This window comes from Grammomys surdaster, unplaced genomic scaffold, assembly GCF_004785775.1.
Source record: "Grammomys surdaster isolate TR1022 unplaced genomic scaffold, NIH_TR_1.0 165, whole genome shotgun sequence".
In the NCBI taxonomy this organism is placed as follows: domain Eukaryota; kingdom Metazoa; phylum Chordata; class Mammalia; order Rodentia; family Muridae; genus Grammomys; species Grammomys surdaster.
In genome coordinates, this window is record NW_021604613.1 from 13274430 (window position 1) to 13290934 (window position 16505).

A 16505-nucleotide genomic window follows, 5' to 3' on the forward strand; every position below is an offset into this window, starting at 1 on the left:
GAGAGAGGTGTGCGATGCCTGTGTTAGTAGTTTCTCAGAGCCACACAGACAGTATCCACTCCTATCTTAATAATCATGTTTGGCTTTTCGAGGTCACATGCCCAGGAGAGTAAAACTGTGGGGAAGAGCCACTACAGATGGGAAAAGAGAATTTGATGGTATAAAGACCATGATTTAAGCACTTTGTCCTGATTTCTCTGCCCTCCCTCTTTTTGTGACACTGTAGGCAACACATGTCAGCTTCCATGTGTCACATGTAGCTGTATGTCATTCTGTCTTTGGTCAGTAATAGCATGTCTCATCATAATAAACAGCATTAAGGAACAAGCTGCTGTGGCCTTGTCTCCCCATTCCTCAGAGAGATTTCACCCTCAGATCTACAAGGCCTGACTTTCAGAGAGCTGCTTTATCCCTTATGTTTACACGGCTGTGTGTCTGTCTGTCGTTCCCTAGGACACACTGAAAGCAAGCCGCCTCCGTGTCCACGCTTCAGAGCAAAGTCACAATGGAAAGAATCAGCAAACCTCCAGGAAGTTCCTTGGGCGTGCCTCATTCAGTCACCCTCAGCTTCCTAGTGACAAATCCCTCTTCACATTCTACTGTGGAGCCTTCCCAGGTAGAAAGGCAGGTCTCAACGGTGAGAAGCCTAAGGTCTATATTGACTTGAACACACCTAATGTAGCATTCCCTTGAGAACTTAGGCTTGTCAAATGCTACTTCTTCTTGCCCCTTGCCCTTGAGAATAGAAGAGTCCACTTAGTGTGGGAACGAGGTTCTGACAGACTCCCCTTTGTCTAGTGCTTAACCATATGAAGCCTGTCACATACAAGGACTGAGTCTGGATGATCGCCCACCTACCAGCAAACTGTTTAATTTTACTGAGGCCATGTCTTGCTCTGTGGAATGAGGAGAACATCACTGTGAGCCTACAGTGGGGATTGCATGGGTTAGCACATGTAAAACATGGTGTGTGATTTCCTTCCCGCATTTAGTTCTCGGCCACTTGAGTTACCATTGCTGTTATTCTTACCATCACCTGACTCAGCCAGCAGGAGGCCAGATAGTGAGACTGAGGGTCCCCTGCCTGCCATGGCAAAGCCATGAGCACCTCAGTGTTCACACTCTCCCTGATTTTCTTCTCATAAGCCAAATTTGCTTACGACTTCTATTCTCTATTCATCTGTATACATACGTTAATTATATATTAATTTTATACACAAAAAAGGCACTCGGGTTACAGTATGATGGTATATATTTCAAATCCAAGCACTCAGACTGCACACCAAATTAAGACCACCCAGCATCACATACTGAGTTTCAGACTAGCTACCCGGGGCCACAGTATGAAACCCTGCTCAAAAAAGGAAAATTGAGGGCTAGAGGGAGAGTTCAATGGTTAAAAGTACTAACTGCTCTTCCAGAGGATCCCAGTTCAGTTCCTAGCATCCATGTTTGACGGCTCACAACCATCTCAACTATCTATAACAAGATCCAAGGGGACTGATACCCTATGGCCTCTGCAGGAGGGTAGCATGTATCAACACACACTTGCGCACACTCGCGACACATGCATGCACACATGCTCAAATAATAAAAACCAATTTCTAAGAAAAGAAAAAAATAACAAGAGTTAAAACTCAGCAGCTCACTCTATCCCTACAACTGACAAGTTTTTATTCCTACCTGTTTCTACAGACAAACAAGGTAACATGAAACTCCACAAGGCCAGAGGCGGCTGCTTGTCACAGGAGCCTCCTGTTGAAAGACGCCTTTTCCCTCCTATAGCGTCTGTCATTGGCTCAGAACAAAATACCTATGGGGAAACAAAGAAAAAGAAGGTAAAGGGTGGGGGGGGGGAGGGAGGCGAGAGGATGTGTGTGTGTGTGTATGTATGTGTGTAGTACCTGTGTGTATGTGTGTGTATATGTAGTGTCTGTGTGTGTCTGTGTATGGTACCTGTGTCTGTGTGTATCTGTGTACATACATATGTGCATTTGTGTGTGTCTATATGTGTGTTCATGCATGTGTATATGTGTCTGTATGTGTCTGCCTATGTGTGTGTGTGTCTTTGTGTGTGTGTGTGTCTTTGTGTGTTTGTGTGTTTAATCCCATCTAGAAATAGAATCACTCAGAGGGCTGTCTCTGAGCTTGCAAGGTGACGTTGGAGTGAGTGCTATAGTAATATACTGTTGGAAGTCATGGAGTTTCAGTGGCTGCGATCATTCCTTAGAGCAGCAGAATCCTTTGTTCTGTTAGGGGTCAGGGAGTCTCTCCAAACAAGGAAGGGCAGAATTTGAGCTTGTGAGCAACTGGTTCATCACCAATTAAAAATGCTGGGGAAACTGAGTCCAGCAATGTTTGCTCAGTTGTGGCTCTGTCACCTTGCAAACGTAGGGAGGGAAGTTTGGCAAGCCTGTGGACTCCTTTCATGGGTCAAGAATGCCAGCAAGATGGTACAGCCTGTAAAGCCTCTTGCCTTCAAGCCTGGTGACCTGACTCAGTTCTGGGACTCACATGACAGAATTCCAGTACTAACTCCCACAGTTGATCTCTGACGTCCACAGGCACACAGTGGTAAGCACCCACTCACATATAAATAAATAAGTAAATCAATACATGTAATAAAAATTCTAGAAGTCACAGACACTTCTTCTTTAAGATGACTCTGGCCATCTCTGACCTGACCCTGCTTCACAATTCTGTATAGGACTTTGGTGTTTAGGAAGCATCAGTGATGGATAAGTCATGTAGAAACTCCAAAATGTCCTGCCCCACAGCTGCTGTGTGAATGTGGGCAGGTCACGTCTTCTTAGGCACAAGAGCCTGTCTGGAAACAGATGATGATGTGAACCTCGCAGGCTGGCAGAAGGTCGAGAGATGATGTACTTAGGACTTTCTTAGAGTCCATTGGAAAGCACTGAATGAGGACCCTCACCGACTTAAGTGGCTCTGCAGGAACACAGGCGCTCCAGGCACTCCTGGGGCCAGTAATGGATGCTGTTTTCATTCATTCAACACTGTTTGGGTGGTCCTGAGTCTGAGCTGTCTTCTCCTGTTCCTTTGGGCCAGGAATAAAGAGCAGACTTTAACTCCAGCATCACCTCAGGATCCACACAGGCCTGTGGAAAGCCTGAACTCTCATACCCAGCCAGTCCAGACCCATGCCAGGCTCAGAGGAAAGGGACACCTTTGAATCCCATGCATTCGTTAACATAGGAAACCGATATTTTCCACTGTGTTAAAACCCTGTGTCAATTTCTAATTAGAATAAAGAAATTAAGGCTTGGCTTGTCAGCCATCCCTCACACAAGCAGTCTGAGTTCCCACATGGCTTTTTCAATGCAACCCTTGTAAAACAGACCCTACAAGGTCTGTATTCAAAGCAAGGCCGTTAGCAGGCAACACCTGCACTAGGAGGGTCTCCAGAAACAGATATCCTATGTGTGTATGTTTGGCTAATCATTTTCTTAATGTCTCAAAATTATAAATGTTACTTTGCGTAAACTGGATAAAATTTCCTTCCTCAATCAACCCCAAATATGTTGGATGCTTCTGTGTGTTTCTGATTTCTGATTTTCTTTTTTCTTCCCTTTTAAGCACTGAGAGAAAAAAAATCTTTTTATTTTTCTTCCTCTGAAATCAAACTGTCTGAAAGCATCTACACTTCTCAGAGCACTAAATTCATAGGCCAAACGCTCCAAAAACAAAAAGCAAAGTGCTCTGTAGTGTCTGAATGACAAATGACTGGAAACTGGGGGATTCAAGTATTACCTTATGGTATCTATCCCCCAACATACATACATATAACATCATACATGTGTCAAGGGGGCTGAGTGTGTGTGTGAGTGTGTGTGTGTGTGTGTGTAGGAAGTAAAAACCAAGCCAAATGAGTTGTTTAAGCTGGCACTTGGTTTTTACGTAAGTCATAAAAATAATCCACATTCCAAACACTACTGTGACCATATATGTTAATTAACTTATATCTCCGGGCTTTGCGGCATATGAAGTCTGATCATGCCCTTATTTTAAGGAAGAAGTTGAGGCCTAGAAGTTATCACAGGGAACCAGGCAGACATGACTAGTCCCAGTCTCCACCCCTTCTCACTGGAAGTTGAAGTGTCCCGCACCCTGCCCACCTTGCTTGTCTCCTTAACAATATATTTGGAGATCCCTCATTTATCAATACACAGCAAGCCCAGCCCTGTCACTTAGATCCTTGTCATTCTTCCCAGTCACAATAGAGACTTACTCTCTCAAAGGCTTTCATGGTAGGGAGAGAGGAGTTTGGGGGGGGGGTCTCATGAAGCACAGGATGGCTTTGAATTTGCTGTTTCACTGTGCAGGGTCTAGAATTCATGATCTCCTGCCTCCACTTCCTGAGTGCTGGGATTCTGGATGTGGACCACCACACCTGGCTCTCTCAAAGATTCTCTAACTTATTGTGTTGATAAATCAACACAATTTATCACAATAAATCAGAAGAATCAAGTAGGAAGGATGAGGGCATTCGAAGAATTCCCTGGAGACATCAAAGCAACACACTCCACGAACAAACACCACAGCAATGGGCATGGCTCCCAGCTGATTATCTTTGCTTCTCCTTAGCAGCTATTTGTATAAGAAATGCAGTAAGACACAGTGTCATTTGCCCTCTGCAGGCAGCAGAGTTTGGATATCTGCCATGTTGGTTTTGTGTTTAAACTTTCTCCAGGCACCAAGGGCTCTGAAATTGCCTCCTGTTTCAGAAGAACCACCCAGAGTCCTGAAACCCCTGAGGAGCCTATTTAAAGGCAATGAACCCCCAAAGGAGCTCTTCATTATCCCGATGGAGATTCATTTTCATGCCCCACAATCCTCAAAAGAAAAGGCCAGCAGAAGAGGTGGGTCCCCTGCTGATGGAATTTGATCAAGACAGAAAGGGATAAGAGTTGGGGTCCCTGCCAGTCCAACCCATCCCAAAATGATGGCTGGGAGTTTCCTGAGGTCATCCCTTTTCTAAACAAAGGAAAGGTAGCAAAATATGTAGGTCTCTTCTGATCAAATCCAATTCGATTCTATAACTATCTGCCCAGCCCTCCATTATGCAGTTCATGTTACTAAACCTGGGAAAGAGGACAAACAAATATCTGTAAGTCCTGGTACTGTAGGTAGTAGAGAGGTGCAAGAATCTTCAGGTAGCTGGAATATATATATATATATATATATATATATATATCATTAAAAAGCAACCAAGAATGGAATTGAAAAGAAAAATTGCCCTAGTTAGGGTTACTTTTACTTGTAACAAAACATCACGACTAAAAGCAACTTGGGGAGGAAAGGGTTTACATGGTTTATATGCACAGAGTCATTGTCCACTGAGGGAAGCCAAAGCCGAAACTCAAACAGGACAGATTGTCCACTGAGGGAAGCCAAAGCCGAAACTCAAACAGGACAGAAACCTGGAGGCAGGAGCTAATACAGAGGCCAGGGAAGGATGCTGCTGACTGGCTTGCTCAGTCTGCTTTGTTATAGAACCAAAGACCACCAGCTCAGGGATAGCACCTCCCACAATGGGCTGGGCCCTCCCATATCAATCACTAATTAAGAAAGTGCCCTACAGCTGGATCATATGGAGGCATTTTTCTCAACAGAGGTTCCCTCCTTTCAAATAACTCTGGCTTGTGTCAAGATGGCATAAGACAAGGCAGGACTAAAACTTGGATTAAAAAATCAGAGAAATTGATATCAGGCAACTTGAAGTCAGTGCTTAGGTAGACACTAGCTTTACTTGGCTGTGCTCCCTAGCAGCCAAGGTCAATGATTGGCTATTAGGATCTTCATCTTATAAAAAGAAAATTTGCCCAAAAGAATCTTTTTGATTTTTAAAATTATTTTATTGTCTAAAAGATGATCTCTACCGTCTTTGTCAGGAAAAGGATTCCTAAGTTGTTTTGCTGGCTGTGACCTTGTGCGACATGGACTCTTAGCTACTGGGACATCACTCCTCAGTCTGGGACATAAAAGAACTCCCATTTTAAGGGAGTCAGAGCCTTCTAAAAACATCAACAGAAACAACCCCTGATTTCTTTTTTTTTTTTTTTTTTTTTTTGAGACAGGGTTTCTCTGTGTAGCCCTGGCTGTCCTGGAACTCACTCTGTAGACCAGGCTGGCCTCGAACTCAGAAATCCGCCTGCCTCTGCCTCCCAAGTGCTGGGATTAAAGGCGTGTGCCATCACTGCCTGGCTCAACCTCTGATTTCTTACAGAGTTTTGACTTCTAGAAATTATACAGGAGGTCATTTTGTTCCAAGGCCGTTTGGAATTCTTGCAGGGATGAATGCTTCATCCTCAGCATCACCCAAAAGGAGAGAGCAAGGAGGAAGAGAAGAGGGCAGGGAAGAGGGGAAGGGAGACAGGGAGGAACAGTCAGGCTTGGATCCCTGCCCTGGAACCAATCATTGTGGCTAAAATAATGAGGTCCTTTAATAATCCAGGCTCAGTCACATGGAGTCAGAGAATGAACACAGATTTACCCAAACTCCATTGTGCAAGCAAGGAAGGGATAGGTCTCCACAAAGACAGGGCACCTGGTAAAAACAGCTCAGCTTTCTCTTTGCCTTCTAGGTGCTCAGCACCCCGAGTCAGAACCAGAAGAAGCCACACCTTTATGGCAGCCTTCCATGACACAACTGTACTTAGGAAGGCCAAGGGACATAACGGTGCATCTCCCAGTGGACAGCAGCCAGGACACACCCTCACCTCAAGGTAGTTCCTCTCTCCCTCCAGCATCCCACAAGGCAAGGGACAGAAGGGTCCTCAGTGGAGACACAGGAGGCTGCCAGGAAGGTTAGTCCATGCCCAGCCTCCTGAAGGTGTCTGTTGTTCGGGCAGCAACTGTGCCTTAGCCCACACATTTCCATGCAGCTTACAGCATCTAGCTCCCAAAGACTTACCCACTGGATCATTCCTTCTTAATATTTTCTGCTTACAGATGCAAACTGGTGCTATCTTGACTAAAAACTTGCTGCATACCATGTTACTAATCTTGCTTTTAAGCAATGAAACTTCATTTCTAATCTTTTATAAATATGTGCTTATTCATTTAAAAGTTTGTAATATTGATTAAAAATCTTCACATTTCTCAAAATATATAGTCATCAGAAGTTATGCACATAGGGCCAGGTGTAGTGTGCACACCTTTAGTCCCGATGCCCAAGAGGCAGAGGGAGAAGGATCTCTGTGCGTCTGAGACCAGCCTAGTCTACAGAGCAAGTTCCAAGACAAGTAGGGCTACACAGAGACCTTGTGTCAAAAAAAAATTAAAAAACAAATTTTTAAAAAATAATAAAGAAGTTATGTACATGGATATGTTAAAGTATATATTTTAATGAAGTAAATAGGTTGGGGGGTATGAGTCATGTATGGAAAGTCTCCATTTTCAGAAACCTGAGCTTTCTTCCAAAAGACCTGTGATGACAGTCATGAGTGACAGGTAATCACCAGGCACCCCAGAAGGAAGCAGAGGGGTGCACATTGACTTATATTGTGTGCCCCTCATGACAATGCTGCCTTCATTTTACAGACCAGAAAATGGAATGTCAAGAGCTAAGGAACTTCCAGGAAGCCATACAGCTCCTCGTGGCCTGGCTAACACTAGAGGCCAGAGCCTCCCGCTACTTAACTCCGTGTCCTGCCCATTCCCCAATGCCTTGAGAATAGATACAGGGAAGAATCTAGGGCAGGATGCTCTTGAAAGGAATTACCAAGATAGAGGCATAGTTAATCGGCCTCTTATGTGAATGTCAGTCACCTGCTTTGCAGCTTCTTAGATCTAGTACCGACAAGGACTGTCCTCCCTCACTTTCTAGTTCCCAGCCAGAGCCACAGAGATAAAGACAGCATTGTTCATCCTGTGCTGCCCTCCACTCCTTTTGACCTACTATATTTACCCACTGGGGGCTGAGAGTCAAGAGTTAGCCCATTTTTGACTGCTATGCCAGGTAGAAGCTGGCCTAAAAAGTCTCGGAAGAGTCAGGATGGATTAGTGCAGTGTATGACCCAACCTTGCAAGAAAGGGAGCCCATGGAGGTTCCTGAGCTCAAGGCCATCCCCAGAAAGTGAAGCCAACTCAGCCAATAGAAAGATGCAGAGGAGGCAAGCCTCCTCACACAGTATGTCCCCCACAGAGCTGGTGCACAGCATTGAGAGCTGGAGAGTATCTGTCCCACGGCCACATGGCTGCACAAGTCCGTCTGCTTGCTCAGCCCTAGAACACTCCCCCTTAGTAGCCCAGACGTGAAGCCGGCTTTTATGCCTTCACATAGGTACATACACGCATTTTCGTTCACTATGTGGGGTAAGTTGCAGATATTAGACGTTCCATCAGGATATTCTCATCTCAAGCACAATAGTTATCATATTCAAGAAAGTTTGTTTGTTTGTTTGGTTGGTTGGTTGTTTTGTTTTGTTTTGTTTTGTTTTGTTTTTTTGAGACAGGGTTTCTCTGTGTAGCCCTGGCTGTCCTGGAACTCACTCTGTAGACCAGGCTGGCCTCGAACTCAGAAATCCACCTGCCTCTGCCTCCCAAGTGCTGGGATTAAAGGCATGAACCACCACTGCCCGGCCACATTCAAGAAAGTTAACATTAGTGCAGAAACGTTTTCCAATATAAAATCCTTATTCAACTTTTTCTCATTATAACAGCGTTCTCTATCATTTTTTTGACTTTTTTCCCCCAAATCAAAATTTAACTCAGGCCCATGCATTTAGCTGTCACTGCTCCTCATGGTCATTTAACCCTTTAGAATTCTCTACGCATGTTCTGTTGTTCAGGTTATTGTTGCTGGTTAGGTTAGGTTAAGTTAGGTTAGGTTAGGTTAGGTTAGGTTAGGTTAGGTTAGGTTAGATTTGGTTTTTTGAGACAGAATCTCATGTAGAAATTTAGCCCAAGCTGGTTCCAAACTCACTGTGTAGCTAAGGGTGACCTTGAACTTCTGATTGTCCTGTTTCTGTCTCCCAAGTCCTGGAATGACAGTTGCTCGTGGGTACATCAGGTTCTAGGCTAGTTTTTTATGACATCAGTGTCAGTGTGTTCCATAGGAGGTGATGCTAACCTGTACTAGGCCAGAGGTGTTGTATGACAGACTTCTCCACAGTGTGGAAATACTTCTGTTAGGTGTGGTGGCTCACACCTTTAAATCCAGCACTCAGGAGGCCGACTCAGGTAGGTGGATCTCTATGAATTCCAGAACAACCAAGACTATGTAGAGAGTCTCTGCCTCAGGAAGGGGAAAAGTACTTCTTTCTATAATTTTCTGAGATTGTGTATGAAGCTAGCTTGTAAGCCTAAAGGAAATGGTTGTGTCAGATATAAAATAAAGGCCATTGTCTCCGAACAACAAAGTCAGGCTTTTGGGAGTGAGGTCCCAGGTTCTGTCTTCCTAGGGCAGAGAATGTTGGGTCTGAGAGGAGAAGAGAATGGAGGTGAAGGGGAAAAGGTATTCTCTGGATGGCTTTTTGTTTTTGTTTTGTTGTTGTTGTTTGTTTGGTTGTTTTGTTTTGTTTTTGAGACAGGGTTTCTCTGTATAGCCCTGGCTGTCCTGGAACTCACTCTGTAGACCAGGCTGGCCTTGAACTCAGAAATCCACCTGCCTCTGCCTCCCAAGTGCTGGGATTAAGTGCGCCACCACTGCCCGGCTTTGTTTTTGTTTTTATCAGTCCTATGGTCCTCTGTCTACCATCTGGAGGGTGGTATAGTTGACCCTCCTTTCCAAAGTGCTCACTCTACATTCACAGATTCAACCAACTACAAATCAAAAGTATTTGGGGGAAAAAATCAACTGTACTAACACCTCCCTTTGGGGGCTACTTTCCCCTAACACTATACAACCATTTGCATAGCATTTACATTGTATCCGATATTATAAGGAACCTAGAAACAACTATACAAGGGAATGCATGTGGTTATAAGTAAATACCATGCCATTTTATATAAGGAACTTAAGCATCTGAGAATATGTGTGTCCACAGTCTATCCTGGAGTCAATACACAGCCATATCTTATACCTTGTGTACCTTGAGAACGGAATTTGATCACTGGCTTTGTCTAAAACAAACTACTGCTTTTTCAGAAATCTGTATCTAGCTGGGTGTGATATCAAAGGCCTGTGATCCTAGCATTTGGGAGACTGAGGCAGAGAGACCAGGCTTGGATGCCAGACCGTGCTGTATAATACTATCTCAAAGGAAAAGAAACTGTATCATAGCCGGGCAGTGGTGATGCATGCCTTTAATCCCAGCACTTGGGAGGCAGAGGCAGGCGGATTTCTGAGTTCGAGGCCAGCCTGGTCTACAGAGTGAGTTCCAGGACAGCCAGGGCTACACAGAGAAACCCTGTCTCGAAAAACAAAAACAAAAACAAAAACAAAAAAAAAAGAAAGAAACTGTATCATAATCAAAATCCTCAGAGCCCTAGTACTCAGAGCCTTCACCCTGGAGGTTTCCAGCCCCTCAGTCCTGTTCCCATTTCTGAGTCTGATCTATGACAGGAACAGCTGTCACTTCTCCATTCCTCCCCACTCTGGGAAAGACCCCTGTTCTAGCCAAGAGCAATGTCACTCGGCCACTCTCTACTCCTTAGCAGGTCTGGGAAAGAACAAAGCTAAAAACAAATCGAGCCATCATGCCTAACACCAGTAGCTATCAACCAACCCAGAAAAAGACAAACTCTGATTTTCCTGATTCAAAGGTTTTCCATTCATGATTTTTTCCATTTTGCTTTAGAAGATGGTGATATCCTGGCCCAGAGTGTGACTCAACCCCTGGGTCTCCTACCCCCAATTAAAGGAAAGAAAAGTCCAGAGATGCAGAGAGACATGGACAGAACCAGGACATCAGGCTTCAATAGTCCCACAGGTCGCCTGAATGAGAGGGCACCACCAGTAGGACCAGGTAATCATCTAGTGCATAGAAACTCTACCCCATTGTCTACCCTATTAGCTTTTTTTTTCCAGTACAGGGCTGCCAGGCAGCCAGGAGCTAGCTCCCCACTGAAAAGGGGAAATGGTATTTCCAACTATATTAGTGAAATCGGTGTTCAGCCATCCCCTGAAGGTTTGCTGCACCAATACACACCAACAGCTGTTTCCTCCTCCCAGCAACCGTGGTGCTGACTTAGCTCCCTGAACTCCTAGGGTGCACATCATACTCAACACCACTCCAAGCCTGAACCCTCCCTGGGCACAGGAACCAATAGACCTTGCCTTAGATAGTTAGCCCAGGGCAGAACTGAGGCCTGTTCACAGGAGGAAAAGGATGCTGCATTCCTATTGGAGATGGAGCATGGCAAGCCATTCCCTCTGTAACTGAGCCCCACTGACACACTGGCAGGCAAGGTGGAAACACTTGCCAGCACGGTGCAGTAGCAGCTGACACAAGGACTTTGAACTGTAGGCAGTTCAGAAAGCAAAAGTTGCTGAGAATCTCAAGAAAGATGCCATGCTGGAAACTGACAGGCTGTTATCAAAGAAGCGCAGCTGGAGACTCGAGAGCCGGCTCAGCAGTTAAATGCATTTGCTCTTTCCAAGGACTCCTGGTTCTGTTCCCAGCACAAGTTGGCTCACAACCATCTGTTAACTCCACTTCCAGGGAATCTGATGCCCTCTTCTGGCCTCCTTGGTCACTGGGCATGTACATAGTGCATATGCATATATTCATACATACAAACACCCATACACATAAAATAAAAATAGTAAATAATAAATCTTAATATAGTTTTAAAATGCAACCCATTCACTGTTCCTCCTCCCTTAGAGCCCTGAGCCACTTCCTCCTCTGGGGAGCACCACATGAAGGAGCTAGCAAATGTGGAAAAGTCAGGTTATGCAAAGCAAGAGGCATCTCTGTTCACAGAACAACTCATACTGAGAGAACAGGGGGCCAGAGAGCCTCAGGAGACAGCAGTTAGACTCCTTCCCTTTCATGCTACTTGGAAACAGACTAGCTATTTAAATCAGTCACTTTCCCCTGCCCCCATCTCTCTCCCTTTCCATCTCTCATTCTGTCTCCAAAGCATGTGTGGCTGAATTCTTGTAAGCATAAATTAAATATTTAAGTCAATAACTCCGTTCCATGTTTGTAGCTTCTCCGTCTAGGGCTGAGGTAGTCAAAATCAAATCCCTTCCTACCCACTCCTTTTTCTGTCCCAGTGTCTTCGAGCTTTACTCTCAGCTTCATCCCCTTACACATGATGCAAAGGACCCAAGTTTGACCAGTGTCCCTTCATCAACAGGGCCATCCTGGAGGTCAATAGCCCCAGACAAATCATAACACACATACACACAGAGTCTTGGGTCACCTCATAAAGGGAGGACATGATGAGACTAGAATAGCTCGCCCAGGACTGAGACAGGAAGTCTCAAGTGTATGTACTGAGGGTGTGTGAATGTGTGCCAGAGGGTGCATGTATGCTCATGGATCTCAAACTTGTAGTGGTATATGTATGCTTATCTGTCTGCGTAAGAACATGTGTGCTGTGTCCATAATACATACCTGTACGTGTCTAAGCATGTCTTAGCACATGTCTAAAATGAATTCAAGTCTGTGACAGAGTGAATGTTTCCCTGCATGTGGGCCATTGTTTGTATGTGACATATATACAAGCTTGCATGCCTACATGTATGAGGCTGTATATCTTTTAGATATCTTTTGTGTCTTTTAGAGTATGTACATATATGCACATGTGTATGTATCTTTATGTATATTTATGTTTGTAAGTGAATTGTGTATATGCCCCTTGCATCCACTCCAGCTGGAGGCCTGCCTTATTACTGCCCCTTTGCCTTGGAAACAGGAAATGGAAGAGTAATATAATATGAGCTACATTCAAGCCTCTGTCCCAGACCTAAAACCCCATGGCATTTCCAGATAGAAGTGTCTCTTCTTACTCATGGGGATCCCTTTGATATTGATGGAGTTTATGCTAATGAAGTCACATCTGCTCAGAGAGGGCTCAGTGGGTCCACCCTGTTCATCTTGTCACCTGGCCATCAGGACTGTGCTCCTCATAACACACCAGTAAACCTAAGTGTCTGTGAGCAAGCTCTGTGAGAGTCCTAAGAAAGTATCTGACTCAAGGAGGGGCTCATGGGACCCACTTTATAACTGGTGGGTCAGAAGCACAGGCCACAGTGGGGACTTGCAGTCCACAGCTGCAGTGGGGACAGCCCTGTGGATCTGAGCCTCTAACCTGAGGAATCGGACACGTGGACTCCAGGTAGCAATGTCAGCACTGAGCAGAAGTACAGGAAGCCCCACTGTTATCAGCTACAGGTGTCTGGTTCGAGGAGAGCCTCCACACAGCTGGTCACAGGCGTGTTCTGTGTTGAGACAGACAGCAGAGAAGACAAAGCTGTTTTTCTTTCATAGTAAGTTTACATAAACATCTTGAGTTTTTGCAAGTAACCAAGGGACAGACAACTTCCTTGTGCAGCCCGGAAGTTCCTGTGCAGTCCCAGCATTTGGTCCAAGTCTGTGATCATACACATGATACCTCACAAAGGCATCAGCCCGGAGAAAAAACAAAGGCAGGAGTCACCAAATCCTGTACCCAGGGACTAGGTTTCCCTTAACTGGAAATAGACCCCCCCACTGGCTTAGCCCCACCTTCAAAATGCCCAGAGCTGCCATCTTCTCCAGAAGCTGCATGAGTATGGTGTAAACTCATGGAAGGCCCCCTTTCTCCATCTCTTCCTGACACCCCCCCCCCAGGACAAGGCATGGACAATAGAGCCCTCTCTGCTAAGTGCCTTTGATCTCTGGCAAGCGCAGAGCACACCAGCATATCCACTCCAGTGCCCGCCTGGGCGTAGGGGAAGGCAGCCAGGCTCAGCCCCCCTCACCTGCATGGGGACTAATGCTGCCCATGCATGTGCTTACTTTCAAGAAGACTCCAGAGATCCTACACCGAAACACTTCTTGCTGAGTCCAGATGGTGAAAACGTCTACCTGACCCTCCCAGGGCTCATGGGAGCAGAGGCGCTTCCACTGGGACAAGGTAAGGTGACACTCTCTGGGTCAGCCTCATTTTCAGAGGGGAAGGCTTTACCTTCAGTTACCAAAGGTTCCCAGCAGCAGCAGAGACATCATTAAAAACAGACATGAAACAGCCAGGTTTTCCCACTCCCTGACACAGAGGTTCCTCTGTGGTCCAGACACAATAACCCTATGTGCAAGGAACAAGTTCCCTCTTGCCGCAGCATCTGGAGACAGGAGTTGCAGGGGAATAGCCTGGAAGAGATCTAGTGTGCCAGGCTGGTGCCTTGATCCGGATGATAAAGCCCTTTTGGTATTTGCCCAAACTAAACACTGCCTTTTCTCTTCTTTCCAACCACACTCCTGAGGTGGAGGTGGCTAATTGGTAATCCAGTCAGGCATCCTTGTTATGTGAGTTGGTTCACGGCTATGAGTCACCTGGCTCCTGACAGACAGACAGCAAGGCACTTTCCAAAACCCCTTTTGGCACGGGAACATTTTTGGAAAAGACCTGCCGGCTCTGGACAGTAGCCATTTTGCAAAGGAAAAAAGAATTGAAGTCAGAGGGTGTTGAGTATCAACTACCCAGAACCCATCAGGATGGGCTTGCACGAGCTGTGCAGCCAGCAAGCCCCTTGATGAGGAAGATTAAAAGCTGCACGAATTGGTTATGTCACAACTGGCTTAATGAGGAGGACCTGGATTCAGGGCCAGATTTCCACAGCCCTGGCTTGTCCTCTGTGTAGACTGATGATGTTTCCTGTGTCCATGTTTCCTCACTCAAACTGATAAGATATACAGAGGGGTGCAGGAGGAGAGGGAGAGAGACATGTCTTGACTGAATGTTATAGCCTGCATCTATTGCTGTAAGTTCCACCCACTATAGGGATTTCTAGGGAATATGATACATTTGCTTCTAAATCCAGCATCCAAGAGCTTCCATCACCATTTGGGTTACACCCGAAGATAGATTTTTAAGTATCTTGGGTCTGAATCTGTTGGAGCAGAAGTGAGACAGTTGGAAGGACTCTGTGGTACAGCAGGTGAGCCAGCAGGGAAGCAAATGGGCTGGTCACCTGCTGCCCATTTGTCCCTGCCGTTCCTGAAGAAGTAGTTTCTCTTTGGATGATACAGAAGCAAGTAGCAGAAACAGGAAGGTTTAAGTTTGTCATATGTATAATGCTCCAGACACTTCATGGTCTCCAGCACCCATCACTGTTACCAACACATACAAGTGCTCACTGAAAAGAGTCCAGAGACTGGAACAGACCCGGGGTGGAGTGCCTGGCAAGCACGAGGTTCTGACTTTGAGTTCCAGCAAACTCCCACCCTCCAAATTTCAGAGAGAGAAAGAGAAATAAAACTTAGGCTAAATCAGTGGAGAGTTGCCTGCACTTCTCCCAGTCCCAAGGATGACACACACAACCCCACTTGCTTCTCAAATTCAAAAACATGCATTGTGCTGAAGGAGCCAGCTAGGCATTCTCTCTCTGGCTTTCCCTTGGGACAGTTGCTTGATCTTCAGTCTTTTTGTTTGTTTGTTTTTTGTTTTTTGGGGTTTTTTAAAGATTTATTTATTTATCTGAGTACACTGTAGCTGTCTTCAGACACACCAGAAGAGGGCATCAGAGCCCAATACAGATGGTTGTGAGCCACCATGTGGTTGCTGGGAATTGAACTCAGGACCTCTGGAAGAGCAGTCAGTGCTCCTAACCGCTGAGCCATCTCTCCAGCCACCCCCCCCCCTTTTTTTTTAAAGATTTATTTTGTTTTTGTTTTTTTGAGACAGGGTTTCTCTGCGCAGCCCTGGCTGTCCTGGAACTCACTCTATAGACCAGGCTGGCCTCGAACTCAAAAATCCGCCTGCCTCTGCCTCCCAAGTGCTGGGGATTAAAGGCGTACGCCACCACTGCCCAGCTTGATCTTCAGTCTTGATGGTGATTCAGTGGTGCCTTAGAAAGTGAGGGAAAGGGGTTGGAGAGATGGCTCAGAGGTTAAGAACACTGCTCTTCCTGAGGTCATGAGTTCAAATCCCAGCAACCGCATGGTGGCTCACAAACATCCGTAATGAGATCTGATGCCCTCTTATGGGGTGTCTGAAGACAGCTGCAGTGTACTTACATATAATAAATAAATTAAAAAAAAAAAAGCCAGAGCAAGAGGGCGAAAGGAAGGGAGGGGAAAAGAAATTTAAAAAAAAGAAAGTGAGGGAAAATCTTACATCTTCCTACAATGATCCAAAAAACAGGTCAACCTTTCTGAGGCCCCATTAATGGAAGTGCATATTTTGAAATTATACTCACTTATATTTTATGTGTATGGGTGTGTTTTGCCTGCATTCATATCTATGCACCATGAGCATACACCGCCCACAGAGGCCAAAAGAGGGCATCATAGCCTCTGTTACTGGAGCTTCAGAGACTTGTGAGCAATGAGTAGGTGGCAAGTTCGAGTCCGGGTCCTCTAGAAGAGTAGCCACTTCTTTTACTTATG

At 45.5% G+C, this 16505-nt stretch overlaps 1 protein-coding gene across 1 annotated transcript in view; it reads left to right on the plus strand.

Annotated features, from left to right (window-relative positions):
* The window catches only part of Kiaa2012 (KIAA2012 ortholog), a 116345-nt gene that overhangs the window by 25421 nt on the left and 74419 nt on the right, over positions 1–16505 (plus strand). The window contains exons 6-11 of the mRNA XM_028765732.1: positions 454–637; positions 1696–1838; positions 4712–4880; positions 6606–6746; positions 10764–10931; positions 13924–14034. Coding sequence (XP_028621565.1) covers positions 454–637; positions 1696–1838; positions 4712–4880; positions 6606–6746; positions 10764–10931; positions 13924–14034 — 916 coding nt within the window. The remainder of the gene's footprint in view (positions 1–453; positions 638–1695; positions 1839–4711; positions 4881–6605; positions 6747–10763; positions 10932–13923; positions 14035–16505) is intronic.